Genomic DNA, 19,190 nt, shown 5'->3' on the forward strand with positions numbered 1-19,190 from the left:
TACGGTCGCTTCCAAGCGCTTTCCCCCCTGTGAGCCCCGTACCTTCAGTCTCCCGCCTGTCCCCTCATTAGACACCCTGATGGTAATTATCGCGATCAGTCGCGGCTCACGGGGGGGGAGGGTCGCGCACGGGGGGGGAATGAAATATTTAAAAATAAAAAACTTACCTCAGTCACAGCCGGTCCACGGGTCCACGCCACGCCACCTCGCTCTCAGACCTCTGATCCCCTGGGCGCCTTCACTAACGGTACTGGAGGAGGGGCCTGCCAACCCCTCTCAGCCAATCCTGGCGCTGCCAGCAGCACCAGGATTAGCTGAGGGCACAGCTTATGCTACACCCGCCGCCTGCCCATTAGGAGACCGAGGGGCTCCTAATGGGCATGCGCAAGGCAGTAAAAACACAAGTACGCATGACTGGGCACGGAGTAAAAATTAATCTCCATGCCCACTCATGCGCACTTGTGCTGCCTTTCCCTGGCTTGTGACAATGCATGTCAGTCAACATGACGCCGGACCGCCCACGGTCCGACGTCATGCTGACTGACATGCATTGTCAGTTAGTTTTCCCCACCCTCGGCGTCTCTGAACTTAAGTAAACTAAGTTCAGAGACACCGAGGGAGCTGCGGGCGTGGGCGGGTGCGCGGGGCGGGGGGGCTACGCCCCAATGGACGATCCGCGCCTGCATACCTTATATGTTTAGAGCTGTAATGATTTTCCATGAAATTCTTTGCATCCACAGAAGTTCATGCAAAGTTGAGGAACAACTCTGCATTTCCTCGCCCGTTGGCCCTTTTTAGGCCGTGTGCGAAGGCACCCTGTTTATGAAAGTGTAGACTACACCCCTGCTCGCCTGGGCAGTGCGTTGTTAGACAATGGCTTTATGGTGTTGATGGTCCTATTCTGCCATGCTTGACTCATGGGTACTTGGTGGAACATTGGAGCTGCCTGCATCCCCGCCACTCCCGGACATGTGCGATCACCAGTATTCTCCGCTGCTATACCATGGATGCCAACAGTGCAGGGCTTCCATGAGATTTCCTAGAATGCCAGACCTCAGGAATCCCATGGATTACCTTCCTCAAAGAGTGATCGCATCCACCCGAAAATGGGAAATCATGGTAGTTTCTTCACTTATACCACACAGGGGTGCACATGCACTGTACTCATGTGGGAATCCCCAGTGTCCCTCTTTTGGCAGAGCTAGTTTGCTCCAAGGAGAGAGATTCATGGGACCCATGTCCGTCTCTCCACTATTTTCCCCTCGATCGGCACTGCATGCATGGTAGGCTGAGAGGTAATACCCCTGCACCATGTGAACACTTGGGATTGGGAAGTGGAAAGCAATTGCTTGTTCAGATTTAGAAGGCCCCTTCACCATCCTGCCTCACCAACTGTCTCTATAGGATCAGCTCAGCACAACATGATGGATGTTACCAGGTGTGTTGGCCAATGACTGGATGCCATCAGCTGATCCCATGAAGTAATACATTTTAAATAATTTTAAATAATATCTTGTCTCGTGCAATGCTATTACATGAAGTCTTTACATCTCCAAGAACGTCTGTGACAATGAGAGCTAGTGGTTTCATTTTCTAAGGCCTTCCTCCCTAGTACTGCCTCAGGTAACTGAGATTTAAGGCCTGTTATTGATTGCATCAACTTCTAACTACTGGGAAGTTCTAGTGAGGCAGGCCTTAGATAGCGCAACCAATAACCCTGAATTTCACAAATGTTTCTTCACCTGGCTCCCCAACTGATGATGTGATTAGGTGAGACCTAGCATTTTGTCTTCCTTAAAGGGTCCCCTGCACCCTGCACAGAAAACACTATAGTCCCACTACTAATGCTTCAATCTGCCAATGGGCAGTGCTTCAGGAAGTCGAATCAGCGGCTCCTTGTTAACAAAGTCTTTAAAAAAAGTACTAAAGGGAGCTTATTCACAAGTCTCCTCACCTCAGTGTCTGGATCTCTACTGTGCAGTCACACAAATGTAGGCAACACACTTCCACTGTCCAGGGAAGCTCTCCTCCCCCTCCGCGTTGTGCTATGCCAAACTAGATGCAGCCAACTAAATCGCTCTTTGCTTTTGTAATTATTACTGCGTGATAAACTTGAGAATGGACGTCACAAGACATCCACTCCAGAGATTACATATATATTTTCTCATGCTGTTATGGTCTTGAGAGTTGCTGATTCCTTTGTGGGCAGTCTATTGTTCTTGTACATATGCACAACAATTACTTTATGCTAAAATTCACTGAGTTGATCAGCTGTCCTTGGTGGCGGTAGTGGTTTGGTGGCCGCCTAGCAGTGAACAGACTGTTCACCTGATTCCAGTGCTCATACTCATGTTTGCCCTAATCCCTGTCATTTTATTTCTACTAATTGCCTACAGCTCATTTAAAAAACTTGCAGCCTCTCCTTCTTTGAAAGTCATACCCCTGTAATCCATCTCCACCTAAGTTCCTCTGTCTCATCTATGAACTCCACCAACCATCTGCATGAACTCTCATATCCCTCCATACATTAATAATCACACCTAACCTCCTTTTAATTTAATCCACCATAAAGAAACTGGAGAAAATGCATGGAATCCTCGGCTTGAGTGCACAAGACGAATACCAGTAACCAAAATAACCAACAGCACAGGACTAATCTCTAACCTTGGGTACCGGAGCAGCGTGTTTCCCGGCATAAAGTGCTTCAACACCTCATCATGGGTAGTAAAGTGCTATATAAATGCAATTACAATAAAATGCATATGTAAATAATTTGAGAACCTAGTCAGATATATGCCCAATATTCTGTGCCTTGTTTTCTATTGATTGACTGGACCCTGTGCTACCTGAAATGTTGCTATATCTGATGTGAGTTTGTTTTACGTGCCTTGATGGTCGCTTTCAGGAGGATCCTTTATTTGAATTCATTCATCAATTCAAACTCATTGTGTGAAACTCTCAAGTCGGCACAGTGTATTGTCCTACGCTTGTTTTGAAATCGTTGTTGGCCCACAGTTATGTGTACATGATGGGTACCAGCTGCGGCCCATCTGTACAGGTTGAGGTGACACACCCACCAGGTAAGAATAGTGTCTATCGGGCTGAACAAAGATCATCAGCCAGACAGGCACCCTTCTGGGTCAGGTCAGGCAGCCAAGAGCTAGACTTGCACTAAATATGCAGTCTCCTGGCTGCCTGACCTGAACTTCAGCAGGCTGCCAATTTCACAGTTCTGAGGGAGTGACCTCCTCAGTCTGTCAAAAGTGCTTCGAGGTCCTCACCCTCATGACAGAGGGCAGCGTCATCCATTGGCTGGGACCGGGGCGCTTCAATTTTAAGCCCTGAAATGCCTAGGGCCGAGTGTCAATCAGTGACGCCTCGTCACAGAGGTGGGTCAGCAGTCTCATTAATCCCATCCCACTCTGTGACGAGATTGAGACTGCTGCCTTCCCTCCTGTACCCTCCTAGACTTGGGACTGCTGTCCTCCCTCATGGGCACAACTAAGGCCAGCCAATGGGGAAAGGCAGAATTCCCAATCCTCCTGGGACCACTCAGACGTCCCTGTTTGAGACCTGATGTTGAGGTAAGTTTTATGTGTTTTTTGTTTTTGTTTGGTGCATGTGTGTATGTATGAATGTTTGTGTATTTGTTAGTGAATGTTGTGTGTGAATGAATTGGTGTGAGCGAGGTGTATGTGTGCTGTGTGCACCCCCCGCTAAAATTAACAGCCACCACTGATGGGCACAAGAAATAAAATGTATATTATTCAAGATGTGGCAGCAAGCAGAGTTCCTGCTCTTTATGGTTTGTGAGTGAAGTGAGTGAGTTAGGTCAACTTTGGGATATTGAGGGGTGAGGGGAAAGAGATCACCTGTTCTTTTAGAATTAAATTCTCGTTCTATTTCTAGACCCATATGTTCCACCATAGTGGAGTCCTCTTCAGTGACTTGTCTTCTGCTGCATTTTCTTGACAGTCCCATTTGACAGCTCTTGTTTTTTCTTTCCAGAAACAACGATGGCTATCCCAGCGGCACTCTCTACGCTTCTGTCAATCCAGAGTATTTCAGCGCTTCTGACAGTAAGTATCAAACCTCAATTCCTGAATGAGTAAGCTCTAGAGATGACAACTGATCGCTCCCGACAGTCAGCTAGCTTGTCAACGAAATTCTACACCTTACAGAAAAACCATTGTAGTAGAACAAAGGCCTTCTTGGGACTACAAAGTACAACATATATAGATCTCCACAACAGCTTTACCAGGGGAAGGCCTATAGGCTGCTCGAAAGTTCCTCAGCCACTGAAAAGGAGCATATGCCATTAAAGCCCGCTTCTTCTCAATGACGAAGTCTTTACCTTCTTGAGGAGTACACCCACATTTAATCTTGGAAGATGGTACTCTCTGGCGATCATGCTTAATTTTTTAGAAATACAAAAACCACTTGAGGTGGAAATATTGAATTAAAAAAAACTATCGCATTGTGATGATGGATCGATTTTGGAAATTAAAGTCTGTGAAAGTTTGCACCTGGGTGTTGGGTATTATGTGACCGTCAGCGGAGAGAAATTCGAGTGGGCTTGTTGCTTGATTGGGAGTCTGTTACCATGACCTTATTTGCTGGCCAGTCCCGTTATTTCAGTGAGAGTGTATTTTGTCATTCAGAAGCGTGTTTCAAAGTCATTGACTATTTTGTGATATTAAATAATTCCTCTTAAGGCAATGGTGTGGTTCAGTTGTTTTGTGTGTTGGTTTCGGGAAGGATGTGAAGGTTTGAGGAGTCCAATGCGAAACATTGGGCATTCTACCATAGAATTGTGCGTTAAGTTATTGAATCAGGTTTATGCATTTCTTCACATGAAAATGTGTAGTGCATGATCTTGTCCTCTACGGGGGACTGGTCAATTCTAAGGCTTCAGCTGTTTTTTGTACTACAGTTGTACATGAATAAACTCCTCTGAAGAAGGGTAAGAGAGGTAAGATATGTGCATTTCTGGTAAAGTGTCAAGATCTTTTGCTCTCCCTAGGTCCAGATATAAGCAAACATCAGTATTATAATGGGAAAGCGGTTATCAGCCTCCGAATCCTCATCCTGCGTGTGGCCACAATCTATATCGAGCATTGCAAGGACATTGGAGGTGGTGCTGGGTCAATGGACCATTGCTGAATTTGCCTTAATATTTCTTTCTTCCCAACAAACAATTTCTTCCAATATCAAAAGCTTTGAGAGCGACTATGTAGTCGGCTGCATGGCCAGGGTCTGTGTTGGTGCCACTGGAGGTTCTGAATAATTAGAGACCATAGAGATGCGCCATTGGAAGGCATCCAATTCAAAGCCATGAGTCACCAAACCTGCAAGAATGTCCTCCCCCTTGCGTTTCACTTAGCAGGTACAGGAGCTGCCATGAACAGATCTAGAATCGCAAGCTAAAAGACTTCAACCTGTGCAGGGCTGGCCGATGGACCCAGAAACTCATCTCATCTTTTTCAATGTTGGAATCTTGTCAGTCAATGAGGTAGTCTGGTATTTGGGAAAAGCATTAAGACTCCGAGTGTTGCTGAGATCGAGACCATTTCCTTGGAGAAGAAGACAACTTCTCCGTCTTATGGCACTTTATGTGTTCTGCTTATGAAAATAACTTTTAGGAGATAGTTATCTGACCACTCTTAATAGTGGGCAAAGGAGATCACTTTGGCATCTCCCTGTGGGTGTTAGAAACAACTTTGCCCTCTCTTACTCCTAGATACAGGGGTGGTTTCCGCTTTAGGGCTCTGGGGCTGCACCCCATCTTTACTGCAAAAATATTAAATAATGTTGAATAATTCGATGTATTTAAGTCTGAGCTGCCTGTCCCAGGCTACTTCCTCCACCTTTCTCTGCGCAAGGAGCTAGAAGCTAGGCAGTCTGCAATGTGACACATGACACAGGGCTTACCTTTCTAAAGCTCTTCAGTGCTATGGGAGTCTAAGGTGACATGCACTGTAGCAACAAAACTCATCAGAACTGACTGTCTCTGGTGTGTAGGGGGGAAACAAAAAGGTAGGAAGTACACTAGTGTGTGGACTATTGTAGTTTAGGAACGCAAGCCCTCACCCTGGGTGGCATGCTTCATCATCGAACCCCTCCTGGCACTAATCCAGTGAATTTTGGTACAAGCTTCATATATCGCTATTCCACCTGTCTTGTCTCCTTAATTGTGAGGGTTAAGTAAAGAGAGGTTTTGAAAGTGTAGTGATTAAAACAGGCAACTGGGCGGAATAGTTACATTAATTGAGTCCCCCAATTGCGGCCTTAAAAGAAGAGTGGATATTAATTCTGCCCAGCAGCAAATATCAACATGGTTCTGCCTAGTAGACCCTATAATGAGCTGTCAGTGACATTCTTCAGGACCGGGGCGCCCTCTCTGCTCTAAATAAGTGTAGATACCACATATGAATAATTAATTTAGTACAACCCACATCTGGCGTCTGTTCTCTGATGTGGGGTGTCTGCCTCCAATGATCTGTGATGTAGACCTGAAAATAAAACGATTGAGATGGCAAGATTAGTTTACAGTACAACAAAATCTCTGCATAAAAAGTGCCCAAAGATGTGCTCCAAACTCATCTGCACATAACACTCACACTGAGAAAGGCCAGACCAGTTGATTAGGGATATATTCATCATTTGATTCCCCCAGGCTCCCCAGAATAACCAGAGAATAGAAGCCTACTCCCAAATCCATTGGATTGGTGCCAGGGGGCTTGATGACCTAATGGGTTGGTGAGGGTTTTTGTCCTTAAACTGCATTAGTCCGCACCTTAGGTTACTCCCTACCTTTTTCAGTTTTTCCCCTACACACCGGAGATAGTCAGTTCTGATGGATTTTATTCCACCCAGTTTGGAGGCCGACTCACTGCAGTGTCTCCTCCTCATACTCCTGTGTTAGATGATATCCACTGTAAGCCGGTAACACTGCTGGCTTCATGGTTTCAGTCATTGCAGGTTGCATCCTGCATGAGGCCAGACTTCAAACACTGGCATAGATCCTACCTTTTCCCATCCGTCACAGGATAGGACTGGATGCGAGCGAGGCTAGTGAGATTTGGCACCCTGTCCTGGGTAATAAGTAGTCATGATAACTTGCATTGGGTATATTGTGCTGATACATCTGGTCATGCATCGCTGACCTCCCCCACAGTGACACTGCAGGCTGTAGGTCGCTGGCCCCTTTGGAAGTGAAACTGCTGTATTTGTTCCCTGGCGAAGTTGATCCAAAGGTCCAGCAGACTTGTGCTCATGGCAAAGTTGATCCAAATATCCTCAGCTTTTGAAGGAGTTAAGAACACAGGGATATGTGCATCCAGTGTCCTGATCCGTGGAATAGCAGAGTAATGTTAAGAATCGTTAAATGCTGTGAGTTTGCATGTCTAGCATATGGCGTGCATACTTGGTGCTTATTACTGTCCTGGTTTATTTAGATTGATTGGCGCAATAGTTCTAGAACGCTTTCTCTCCACTCTGGTAATACTTTGATTTTCAAGACGATGTAGCATGGTAGATGTTTGTGGTTGTGTAATTCTGGGAATCTGCCTGCGTGATTTGGTTTTAAAACAGACATTGAAATGGTCTGTTGTCGGGCCCTATATTCATGTCCATAGCATTATGTCAAAAACACTCATTGATTTCTGAACGAGTGTTAAAAACGTTAAGGTAACGCATGTCAGAAATGTAGTTCCTGTTTCTATTTTACATGTTTTACTTATTCCTGCATTCCCTAAGAGTGTTAGCTATTGCCATTATGTTGTCTTTCTGTGTTTTTTCGTGCATCTTGCTATTGTATAGTGCATACTTTGAAATGAGTCATGCCAGGTAAAGGGCCGCAATTTAGAGCTCTGGCGTTGAAGTTGAAGGAAGTGTGAGTTTCTCACAGAGCCTGTCAGTGGGGTATCGTCTCTGCAGGGCACACAAAGAAATGGTCAAGAATTCCAGTTGCAATTGAAATCTGTGTAAATATGTGTGAAGAGAATACACAGTTGTCAAAATATTGACAAGACGAAAATGAAAGAAAAACAAGTGCTTGCTTGTGTTTTTTAGGCCTGGGAGGTAAATTTGGTTCCGCTCGCGGAATTTGCGATATTTTGACATTTTCGCGTTCCGCGGAGAGCGCGAAAATGTCAAAACTTTCGCAACCTGCCACGAAACGGAAGTATTTTGTTCGCGCTTTAAAAATGCATTCTCGCGCGCGTGGTCGCGACTTACCGGGTCCCTGCGTTCGCCGACGAGTTTTCCTATCCGTTCACGAGCGCCACAAGATGTTGGATTGTTGGTAGCCGGTCGCGCTTTCCCGCGAGAGTTTGCGATCGCGAACAATTCATTGCGATCGCGAACAGGAAATAAGCATCGCGAGCAAGTTGGCCGCGCCCCTTAGCGACCGCATGGGCAAGTTGGAGATATATTTCCCCGCGAGCACGCAAAAACACATTGCGAACGGGCGGGAAAAGCAGTCTCCGCATCTTCGCGAAAGTTTCGAATGCTCGCGGAAATTTTGCACAATTTCGCGTTAATGTGCGAAAGTCAATTTTGCTAATTCCGCCCACCCTTAGTATTTTTGGGGGATGTGAAGTAAAAGAGATGCAAGGAAGGGTATTCAGCGGAAAGTGAAAATAGGGTGCGCCAGAGGAAATAGATGAGGTTTAAGATGGACGAGATGTGGAGAGAAAAAGGACATACATGTCTCACATTAGGTGCATATAACTAATCACCAATACTCCTTCCCCAGGCCACAATAATATTTAATTCACAGTCTCAAAAGTTCAGAATTGAAACATCTCAAATATTAATTATTTACAACAAAATCATTGTTGTTACTCATTTATCTCAAACTCCTAACAACCATTGACAATTCCAATAGTTTTGGTAGGTTTTAGGTGTATGTCAGTTGTGTTCCACACCAGGATGCAATAACAGAGCTCAGATAGAAACCAAGAATGGGTGCTGTGCCTGTTAGGCACTGCTGTAGGGATTACAATATCCCTTTCTGCTGATCGTTCTGCGGCCGTCAACCCGCCACAAAACGGCAGTCGGAAATGGATTTGGGGGCCTGTAGTGGGCCCCCTAAGCCCCTGGGCCAGGGACATTGGCACTGGGGGGCACTTATGTTGCCCCCTACTTATCCCTGCACCATGTGGGAGGCACCGCATGGTTCCTGCCGCTTAGTGCAGGGATATGTGTGGGGTGTCTGTTTTGTCTTGCGGCGGGTGCTGCAGAGTGCAGCACCTGCTGCAATACAAAACATGGGCAATGCGACTGCCACGGTGGCGGTCGCATCTTAATTTGCCCTGTGGGTCCACCGCCTTGTAGGCAGGTGGTCCCAAATAAGATACGATGGCAGACAGACTGAAGTCCGTCCGTCATCGTAATGACCCCCTCAATTCTTTATTAAAATTTGCTATAAAATGAACAGTTTGCCATTTTTTTCAAATTTTTCTCACGGGAAGATCCCTGAGCCCAACGTTTGTCCATCAAGCTCGCTCTCGCTATATAAAAACCATACCCAACTTTTATGCCCCACAACTTACAAATGACACAAGTTGCCACTACCTAGATGACCTTCAGGTGCACGGAGGTGCTCCCATCATAGAACACATCCAAAGGAAATGTGAGTCAGAAAGGGAAATCTTCTTGCAGATCCTACATTAGGGCTTGAACCTGAAACATTCAGATGAAATATTTAACTTAAAAGCTGCAGGAGTTTGTCAGTGAGACACTGAGAGCTCTAGATCCCCGCACATCTCTCCACCACTGCGGCTGTCCATGCTGTGGACCATGTGTCTGTAGCAGTGACTCCCCCACTGGATAGGACGACACTGGTGTATAATAGGAGGCAACCGGCAAGATCACACCAGTTGATGTTTGCCATGCGTCGAAGCACGGCAAACAACAACTGATGCAATTTTGTTGGTTGCCTCTTATTATACACCAGTGTTGTCCTATCCAGTTGGGGAGTCACAGCTACAGCCACATGGTCCACAGCATGGACCGCCGTAGTGGTGGAGATATATTGCTTGGAAAAAACCTTTTCCAGACCAGTCTGGTGCCTGGAATGATTTTTCATAAAATGAGGAATCTTCCAGAAAATATATCTATTGCAATTGCCAGTGCAGAAAACAATTCTAACTTCTGTAATAGGAATGAGACCGCATCGCTGGGGAGTGAGGTTTGCTGTTGGAACTTATGGTGGCACCAGTGTTGTCTCATACATTGACTTGATTGCCAGTGGAGCATGTGTTCCTTAAGGAGTTAGTGTTTTAAAAACCCTACAGTAGGCCAGTGATGGTGATGGTTGCGCTGAAGGCATTTTCTTTATTTTCTTCAATTTGGAAGCGTCAGTTCACTGTGGGCGCACACTCTTGAAAGCTCTCTGCTTGTTCCAAAATATAGGTCATTGGAGCAATGTCTTACTACACAATCATTTCTAGAGAACAAACTCATCCTGTATACTTGCAGGAACCCTTTTTTGGTGCGCATACAATTGATTGAGGGCTGAATTCAGTGGCGGCTCCTCCATAAGGACGGAGGGGTGTTGTCTCACCACTTTCTCGCAGTGCGAGAAGCAGAAATATAAAATGGTATTTTAAATACATTTTATGTTTCTGCTTCTTGCACTACGAGAAAGCAGAAGGGTATGCCTGGTTGTGGGAGGGCGGATGGGTGGGTCCAGGAGGAGTGGCTTGCCCAATGCTGTGGGCCCTGACTATTTCGTCAGCCCTCTGGGGCCTACCAAACCAGTCATGCACACTCTCTGCCTTTTCTCTATGTAGGCTGCATAGGCTGCAAAATGGCCTCCCCAAAGGCGCACGTCTGGGCGCCATCTCCACCAATCACAACGCTGCCATTGCAGCGTTGTGATTGGCTTAAGGGAGGGTAGGGGAGTGAGGCTGCCAGTGGCTGTTTCCTGTTGGGAAAATATTAATGCGGGACCCGGCCCCTGCCAAGAGCTGAGGCGGCGCGGGACTCAGGACCCGGTAAGGTAAGTTTTTTTTTTTTATTACAACCCCCACTGTGACCCCTACCCCCGAGTCCCCTACCCGCAACTGCCATGTTAAGTCGCGGCTGGCGGCAGGACTCGCGGGACGCGAGTCATGCTGCCGACCGCGGCTGTTCGTAATGGCACCTATTATTGTGTACTTTAACATGGGATTTTAGAAGGGCTTGCAAATGTTTGTCCCCTTCTGAAATACCCTGATTATACTAACAATAAATCACCACTTGTGCAATGAGAGGGCAGTTCCATGATTTGCCTGGGACTGCGGCCTCTGTTGGTCTTTCTCTGCTAAGACTGCTAGTGCAACACAGGCTGCTCTATTGGCTTTTGCACATATGCACTCTGTTTCACAAGGGTCCCTGTGACCTCGTTCACCCTCCAAAGTGCTATCTGTAAACTCCAGAGGTGTCATGTGCATATGAACAGACAGGCGAACCACAACTCCATGTTCATTTGCTGCGTCGTCTTCAGCGGAGAGGGGCTAACTCTTCACTTTGTGGAATCACTGCACACTTATGTGGGTTTTTGGTTCCCATGTTTCCTAAATATGTTTACATATTTCGGGAATGGGGTACCCAGTCCCGGCCAGCAACAGTCGCACCCGGCGCATGTGCACACAATGTTGTGTGGCCGCTCCAGGCGCGCAACGCCCATTGTGTGAGTGGCAGTCCGGGCTGAGACAGCTTTTCGGGCACACACACAGCCGCACCCGAGTACTTCACAGGTCTTTAAAAGACCATTTACTTGTTAATGAGGCTTTGTTGTTTTTCACCTCTTCTTAGAGCCCCTGCATCTCTACTTTGCCTATTAAAGGAAGAATCAGCCCTCCCCGAAATTTTTAGAAGCACACCCCCCCTGAAATTTGGCTCTAGTTGCGCCTCTGGGCTGCTCAATAGTGCAGCCCCAGAAAGTTATTTTGTTACAAGTTCATTTTGTCCCTCTTTTCCAGACAGACATGTTTGACGTCTTTATCGGTATACACCAGCGGTAAGCGGATTACACTTTTCTGAAGAAAACGCGTCATTATGTTTCATAGCTAAAATTTCTTCTATGCACGTACTATATGGATGTTACATGTCTACGTGTAGGATGTTGGGAACGTGATAAAAGGCCTTCTTTCTGTGCAGTAGGATGAACGCAGTCTGCACTGCCTGCTAACAGGACACTGCGTCATGGGTTCAGAGTGGCCCCTTGGTGTCAGGGCCGGCTCTAGAGCGGTGCGACCGGTGCCACTGCACCGGGTGCTAACTCTTCAAGGGGCCGCTGTGTTTGGAAGAATCTTATGGTTCAAAACCACCTGCTGCTGAATTGCTGGCCTCCACAATTTTTATACAAAAATAAAAATGTCAAGATAACTCGGTGATTGATGATCTTCCTGGAGAGAGAAGGAGTTTTGTCAAGTGGAAGTTTTAACTCATTTTATGGTAGCACAGAGGGTTAATCTGCCTGCTGCAAAGAATGTGTACCATGCAGATAACAAAGTGCATATAGTTTAATTAGGGCAGTGCTTTTGTTACAGAGATCTTTGTGTTACTAGAAGTGTAGATGTTAAAATCCTAACATGAAACAGCGAGAAATAACTGTCATCAAAGACCTGCATGCAGACTGCAAGGTATAGATTAGAGCATTATGATGTTTCCTCTGTCTTTTATTATTCTAATGTTTCAAAAAGGGTTCATTTGGGTTAAAAAAATCCTTATTATTAAATTTAACCCCCAACCATGGTGTTAAGTTTTAAATTCCGAGTTTGGGCTTCTCCAGACCGAGCACTCTTAAACTATACTGCCTACCAGTATGGCTGACGTGCAACTCCTACACCTTCAAAACCTCTGTCTGATGCAACATTTCCCATCCACTGAGTTACACACCTATGATTAATTGTCTCTGTGTAGTGTTTGTGATGTAAAGTGCTCAGACACCCTACACTGGTATAGGAGGCGCTATTAAATACACCTGAGAGAGTGTACTTATGGAGACTTTAGGTGGCACTGTTAAGGGGTAGCAGTGAGGGAGTCTGTGGGGAGCGCCAATGGGGGGCGCCAACAAACATTGTCGCACAGGGCGCCACCAGCGCTAAAGCCGGCCCTGCTTGGTGTTTCTCTGATAAGATCGGAGGGGATGTAGCCATACGGCTAGAGTGGTCGACCTCGAAGCTGGGAAACCGACATGCAGCTTAAATAACAGAAAACTGTCCTATCTCACCTTTAACTCATAACGAATAAGATGCTTTCGTTTAGCTACTGTATCACTTGTTCATATGTTTTCTGAAAGACATTGAACAGCTTTTATGTGCTTAAATATGTTTTTCGAAGGACCACACTGATTTAGCATAGGGATCGGTGTTCTCTTAAGCAGTGCGTCTTCCGTTCTTCCTGTGTCCCCGATACATCACTGTTATTGTACTTACTAAATATAAAATGGGTGTTTACAAGTGATTGGACGGATGCTCCTCAGTTTAGAAAGCTTTTGTTATCCTGTCTACGTCAGGCTGTGAATAGGTGCTGAATTCCTGTCATAGCCGCTACATAATATTGCATATAATTGTGGCCTAAAAATAATTCGCAAGGTGTCCATTATCTACCTGACTGAGAATAGAACCACATACTGAAGCAGTCATGTAGAAAAGAAAGGCATTTATGTCGCATAGCTTAATGCAGAATTCGATAAACTATTACCAGATTTTCTGGAAGATTTTATTTAATGATTAGGAAGGTACGTCTTCAATACTTTTTTTATAATTTATATTCATTCCCCCCCAAAAAACGTTTACGCCTCACCACTTTCAAATTTCATTAACCGCCACTGGAGCTGATGATGACCTTTCAACTTGTAGACTAGGTCACAATGCCGTCAACACTCAAATAACAGACTGAGGCTCATTTACATTTAGTGAAAGACGTTCTGTGGAAACAAATTGAATATGGTACCCAGCTCGAAAGCATTTCGTTTATTGCCAATTGTTTCTTTGTTTATAGACATTTTAAGATACTTTCATTGTTCTCTGTCTCATGTGAGCACGGCAGACACCGAGTGCCTGTTCATTATTTTATATGCATTTGCCAAAAAATGACTAAAGCTGCTGAAAGTTATTCAAAATTCTTGATGATTGAGAGGCTAACGCCATTACATATGACCATAGATTGATTGTGTCTTTGCAATTCGCTATGCCTTGTGAATGACAATGCATTTTCAAATGAATCCCTAGTGAACTACTGTTCTTAAATAATTATACAAACCCAGGTTCCTGTTGCCAATATTGGGTAGCTCCTGTATTACCTTATGTTACAAATGGCGGGTCTCTAGTTGGAAGTGTCTTGCATCCTGTCTAAGTAGGGACCCTTCCTTCAGGTCAGGTTAATGGGATTACTCAGCTAAGAGAACCCATGAAATTGGCAGTATTTCACTATGAGGACATGCAAAACACACCAACACATGGGAAAAGTTTGCATACACTTCACCCTGCCCATGGGGTTACCTTGGGCGTACCTTAGGGGTGCCTTACATGTAGGAAAAGGTATGGTTTACACCTGGCAAGTTGGTGCACTTCCCAGGTCGACATGGCAGTTTAAAACTCCCCTTACAGACACTTCAGGGGCAGGCCTGAGACATGTGTGTAGGGCTACTCATATGGGTGGTACAATCAGTGCTGCAGGCTCACTAGTAGAATTTGAACTACAGGCCCTGGGCACACACCATGCACTTTACTATGGACTTACTAGTAAATCAAATATGCCAATCATGTATAACCAATCATAATCACAATTTACACTGGGAGCACTTGCACTTTAGCACTGATCAGCAGTGGTAAAGTGCCCAGCGTACAAAAAACTGCCAAAAATTAAATGCAGCACACTGTCAAAAACAGGAGGTCAGAAGCAAAAAAAACAGGGGAAAAACACACCAAGTCAAACACCTTTAAATACTTTTTTGTAATACAGCTGTTCCTCAAGGGTGTAAAAGCAAATACAAACATCTGTTCCTCCGGAGCCACCTTTATAATATAGTCCCAGGACTTGTAAACAACTCAGAAAACAGAACTTCAGGGTCAGTCACTGTAAAACACTGGTTTCATGCCTTTCATTTTTCTAAGCATTTATGCACAAACCATGAAATGCAATTTAGCTAGGTAAAATTCTGCTTTTCAACTCTATTAAACAGGAAATCCTTAAAAAGAGTAAATAAATGTCACCAGGAAATGCACAGGAATATGGTATGGTCGAACATTTGCTGAAATGTTTACTGTATTTACTGGTGTATTCATGGAAAATTATATATTTTGGGGCACTATATGGCTGTTGTTGGGGCAGTATCTTTAAAAATATCGTATGTTTAGAATGTGAAAGTGTACTTAGATCGCACATCACGTACTTATGTTTTAAAAATACTAATATCCTATTTGAATTGATGATGGGAAAACTGTTTAACTTTATAAAAAATAATTGGGTGAGAATTGTGTTCTTACACTCAGTGAGAGTATTCCATCCAAGACTGTAAAAAAAGGCTATGATTTGATTTGAGCTTTTCCATGATCCTCCGGAAGTAGAACGTGGATATTGCACTAAAATAATTATTTGGTTGAAAGGTGATTTGGGGGATGAGAGCATGTGACCTGTCTTTGCACACAAAGTAGACCACTGTTGACTAGAATAGACAATTGCTAAAGGTGCTTAAAGTATAAGTGATAGCCGTTGACCTCCACATCTCTGGTTTGTTTTTCAAAGTGTACGTCCCAGATGAGTGGGAGGTCCCACGTGAGAAGATTCACATCATCCGTGAGCTGGGCCAAGGCTCCTTTGGCATGGTATATGAGGGGATCGCCAAGGGCATTGTGAAGGATGAAGTGGAAACCAAGGTGGCGCTGAAGACTGTGAATGAACTGGCGAGCATGCGGGAGCGCATCGAATTCCTAAACGAGGCTTCAGTCATGAAGGCGTTCAACTGCCACCACGTGGTACGTACAAGCAGGTCCGGAGTGAGCTGCTCAGTGCCTATTTGCCTCCCTTTTCCTGCAGAGGAGTTGCAAAATGTGTGGTAGAGAGCTTAATCGGTTTAGGCACCTTCAGAAGCTAATGTGTAGCAAATTGAGGGTATCAGGTTTCAAATTGCTGTGGATTGGCTTCTTTCATCTTTTTGAAGTTGAGCAAATAAGTACTATTCTACTGTGTAACAGTAGCTAGTGATTACGTTTAGCTGATGAAGTACCCAGGATCTTCCCATTCTCATTATTTGTTGAGTCCTTTTAACTAATGTTGTCATCATCATTAATTTGTTTATCAATCTGTTACATATATTTTAAAATGTAATATAAGAAGTATTCAATTTCACCTTTGAAAGATGGCCTTAACATGAAGATATCATCTGTACTCACTCTAGGCGACCTCCTCATGATCACCTCTCATCTCGTTTATCTACTGCATGCCGATGCAGATCTGTCCATGCATATAGGCATGTTTTATTCATGTTTATAGAGTGCAATCCTAGTGAGAGAGCCTCAGATGTCTGTAGACATTGGTGAGGAGACCCTGCGAGTTCATGTAATAGTGGCTCAATGTAAGAGGGAAGGTCACCCTCTCTAAGTGTACTTGAAGGAACTAGGGGCCAGGAAACCATTAGTGATGATGAATGAGGTGCTCTTTAAACAGATGTCTCTTCAGTTACTTTCGAAGTGGAGTAGTGAAGGTGTAAACCTGATGAGCAGAGCGATGTTTCATTTTCTATGCAGGTGCCTGTACAAGAATTGCCCCCTGGTTACTTTCTATTTTTTGTCCTGTCTTCTTGTAATGCATTGAGCCTAGGATACACTCAAGATGATGGATGAAAGGGACGTGGTCCAGTTTCTGCAGTTATTTGAGATGTGAAGCAACTCAAAGGATGTTTTGCAGAAGAGCTAGGTGGAAAGAAACCCTCAAAAGAAGGCCATTGCCATTATTCAAAACTAAAAGAATCAGAGCTTGAACAGTGGTTCAGAAGTCTCCATCAGGGAGATAATGTTTTGCTTACTGTAGGAGTGAGATTTTCTACCACACTGTGTTTTCCTGGTAATCTGGGTTTTGAAGGAGAGGTTGGAGTTAACTCTAAAGCCATAGACGTGCAACTGTCGTTAGTGCAGCAGGTGGAATTGCATCAGGGCCCATAGATCACAATCACCTAATTATGGCTGTCAATTTCTACCAAACAAGGATGTATCTGGGCATTTTAATCCTTTGTCTCAATGCCCATTTATTTGCTGCAATGTCACAAAAGCGAAGTAGCTGTGCATTGAGGCGAGTTGTGTGCAGCATTCATAATACATGTTGAGCAGCCACTTCTGGTATGGCGTTTAATGGCTTTGGAGAATGTACATTATCTTGTCTAGGTTCAGTTTCAAGCAGGTATTTTCTTCTATGATGGACAGGCATTCTTTAAATAGTCAACGTCTTTGACTGTGAAGACTTCTAATTACTGATGCATGGATTCACAATATTGTTTCAAGTTGATTCCACAGTTGGTGATGAAATTAAGAGTGGTTCCAATTACAAGTGGAAATGGATTCAAGGGCGACACTGCAGCTTACCGACAGCTATTGCAATCTTGAGGTGGCCCTCTTGACAAGCTGAGGGTCAACAGAGATATAAAGGACAATCAAAGTATTGAATCTGCATGTGCAAAGAGAAAATATTGATTAGAGATGGATTGTCAATGGAGTTGAAGGCTGCTGCCTAGTCAAGTATGAAAACTATTTGAGGTTTGCTCTTGTCTGTGATGGGAAGTGTGTGGTCCATAACTTGGATGGGGCCTGTGTTAGTGCTGCAACATACCCTGAAGTCTGAGTGAAAGTCATCTAGGAAAATTATTTGTGTGTGTGTGTGCTGTGTAAGCTTGACAGCAACACCATTTTCAAACCTTTTAACAAAGAATGTGAGGTGGTCGATTGGTCGGTACATAGCTAAGTTGTTGTGGTCTAGGTTGGCTTTCTTCTATAGAAGGAACATTGTTCAGTTTTTAGGCTGTCCCCAAATATTTCTTGTTGAAGTGAGCTGATGGATACATTCAGAAGTGTGGAAACATTTTACCAATGAGGGATTTCAGGCTATTTAGGAAGTGGGGAATGAACATAGTTAAAGGTGGATGTTATGAAAATGATAAGAATTGTGATAGGAATTTCTTTTTATTTCATGCTATATGTATTTATTTTGCACTGCTGGTAGGCTGTCTGAATTTGTTGATCTTTTCTTTTGAGAAGATGTTTAAGTATTTACATTTGCCTGAATGTGAGAGTCAGTGGGGAGTCCAGCAGTATCCCAATTGCATTATGTCTCAGTTACTCTCATACATTGAATTTAGAATGCTGGAAAACAGTAGTCGAAGACACTCTAGCACACAAAGTATTCTGATTGCTGAGTCAATATAAACATTCCCTAGATGGAACCATTAATTTGATATGCATCTTATGTTGTCAATGGATCGCTTCTAATGTGCTCTTCCATCCTTTGGGTTTCATGGTGCTTAAGATACTTATTGGTAATCATGTCTTGTCTCTAAATTATCTTCTGTTTAGTCACATTTATTAAGGCATAGCAAATCTGTGATACTGGTGTCTTTCTTTCCCCCAACAGGTGCGCCTGTTAGGAGTGGTGTCACAGGGCCAGCCAGCCTTGGTCATAATGGAGTTGATGACCAGGGGGGATTTGAAAAGTTATCTTCGCTCCCTCAGGCCAGAGTCAGAGGTAATCCATCTTGTTTACTCACTAAAAGTAGTTTTTTGCAGAGTGTCCCCTTTAAAACCTTTATTTAGTAGATGTTGTTCATCAGATGTTTTTTAAAATGTGCAAACTTTGCAAATGTAAAAGGTTTAAGAAATTATGAAGTTCGCAAAACTAAAGTACCACATCTTTGTCCGCCCCAACTTATTTACGTAAATATGAAATTTATAATCTATTATCATACACATGCATAAGTCTTAGAAATGTTTCTCAGTAGAAATATTAAACACTGCACAGAATTAAAGAGCGAGGGATTGTTCATTATGACTTAATCCTGTATGCAGTATAGTTTAGCTACATATGAGGTTTGACTTTGACACTTGCAGTTTGAATTGGTGCGATGGTGAGTTTCTCTTTTCAACATGTATTAGTTCTCTGTTTGATAGTGGATGATTAAATCGGTGGTTCAAGTTTTACACCAAAAT

General features: G+C 44.1%; 1 protein-coding gene across 1 annotated transcript in view; it reads left to right on the top strand.

Annotated features, from left to right (window-relative positions):
- The window catches only part of INSRR (insulin receptor related receptor), a 627,856-nt gene that overhangs the window by 586,210 nt on the left and 22,456 nt on the right, over window positions 1-19,190 (top strand). The window contains exons 16-18 of the mRNA XM_085637005.1: window positions 4,009-4,079; window positions 15,745-15,974; window positions 18,619-18,729. Coding sequence (XP_085493131.1) covers window positions 4,009-4,079; window positions 15,745-15,974; window positions 18,619-18,729 — 412 coding nt within the window. The remainder of the gene's footprint in view (window positions 1-4,008; window positions 4,080-15,744; window positions 15,975-18,618; window positions 18,730-19,190) is intronic.

This window comes from Triturus cristatus, chromosome 12 (genome assembly GCF_964204655.1).
Source record: "Triturus cristatus chromosome 12, aTriCri1.1, whole genome shotgun sequence".
NCBI lineage: Eukaryota > Metazoa > Chordata > Amphibia > Caudata > Salamandridae > Triturus > Triturus cristatus.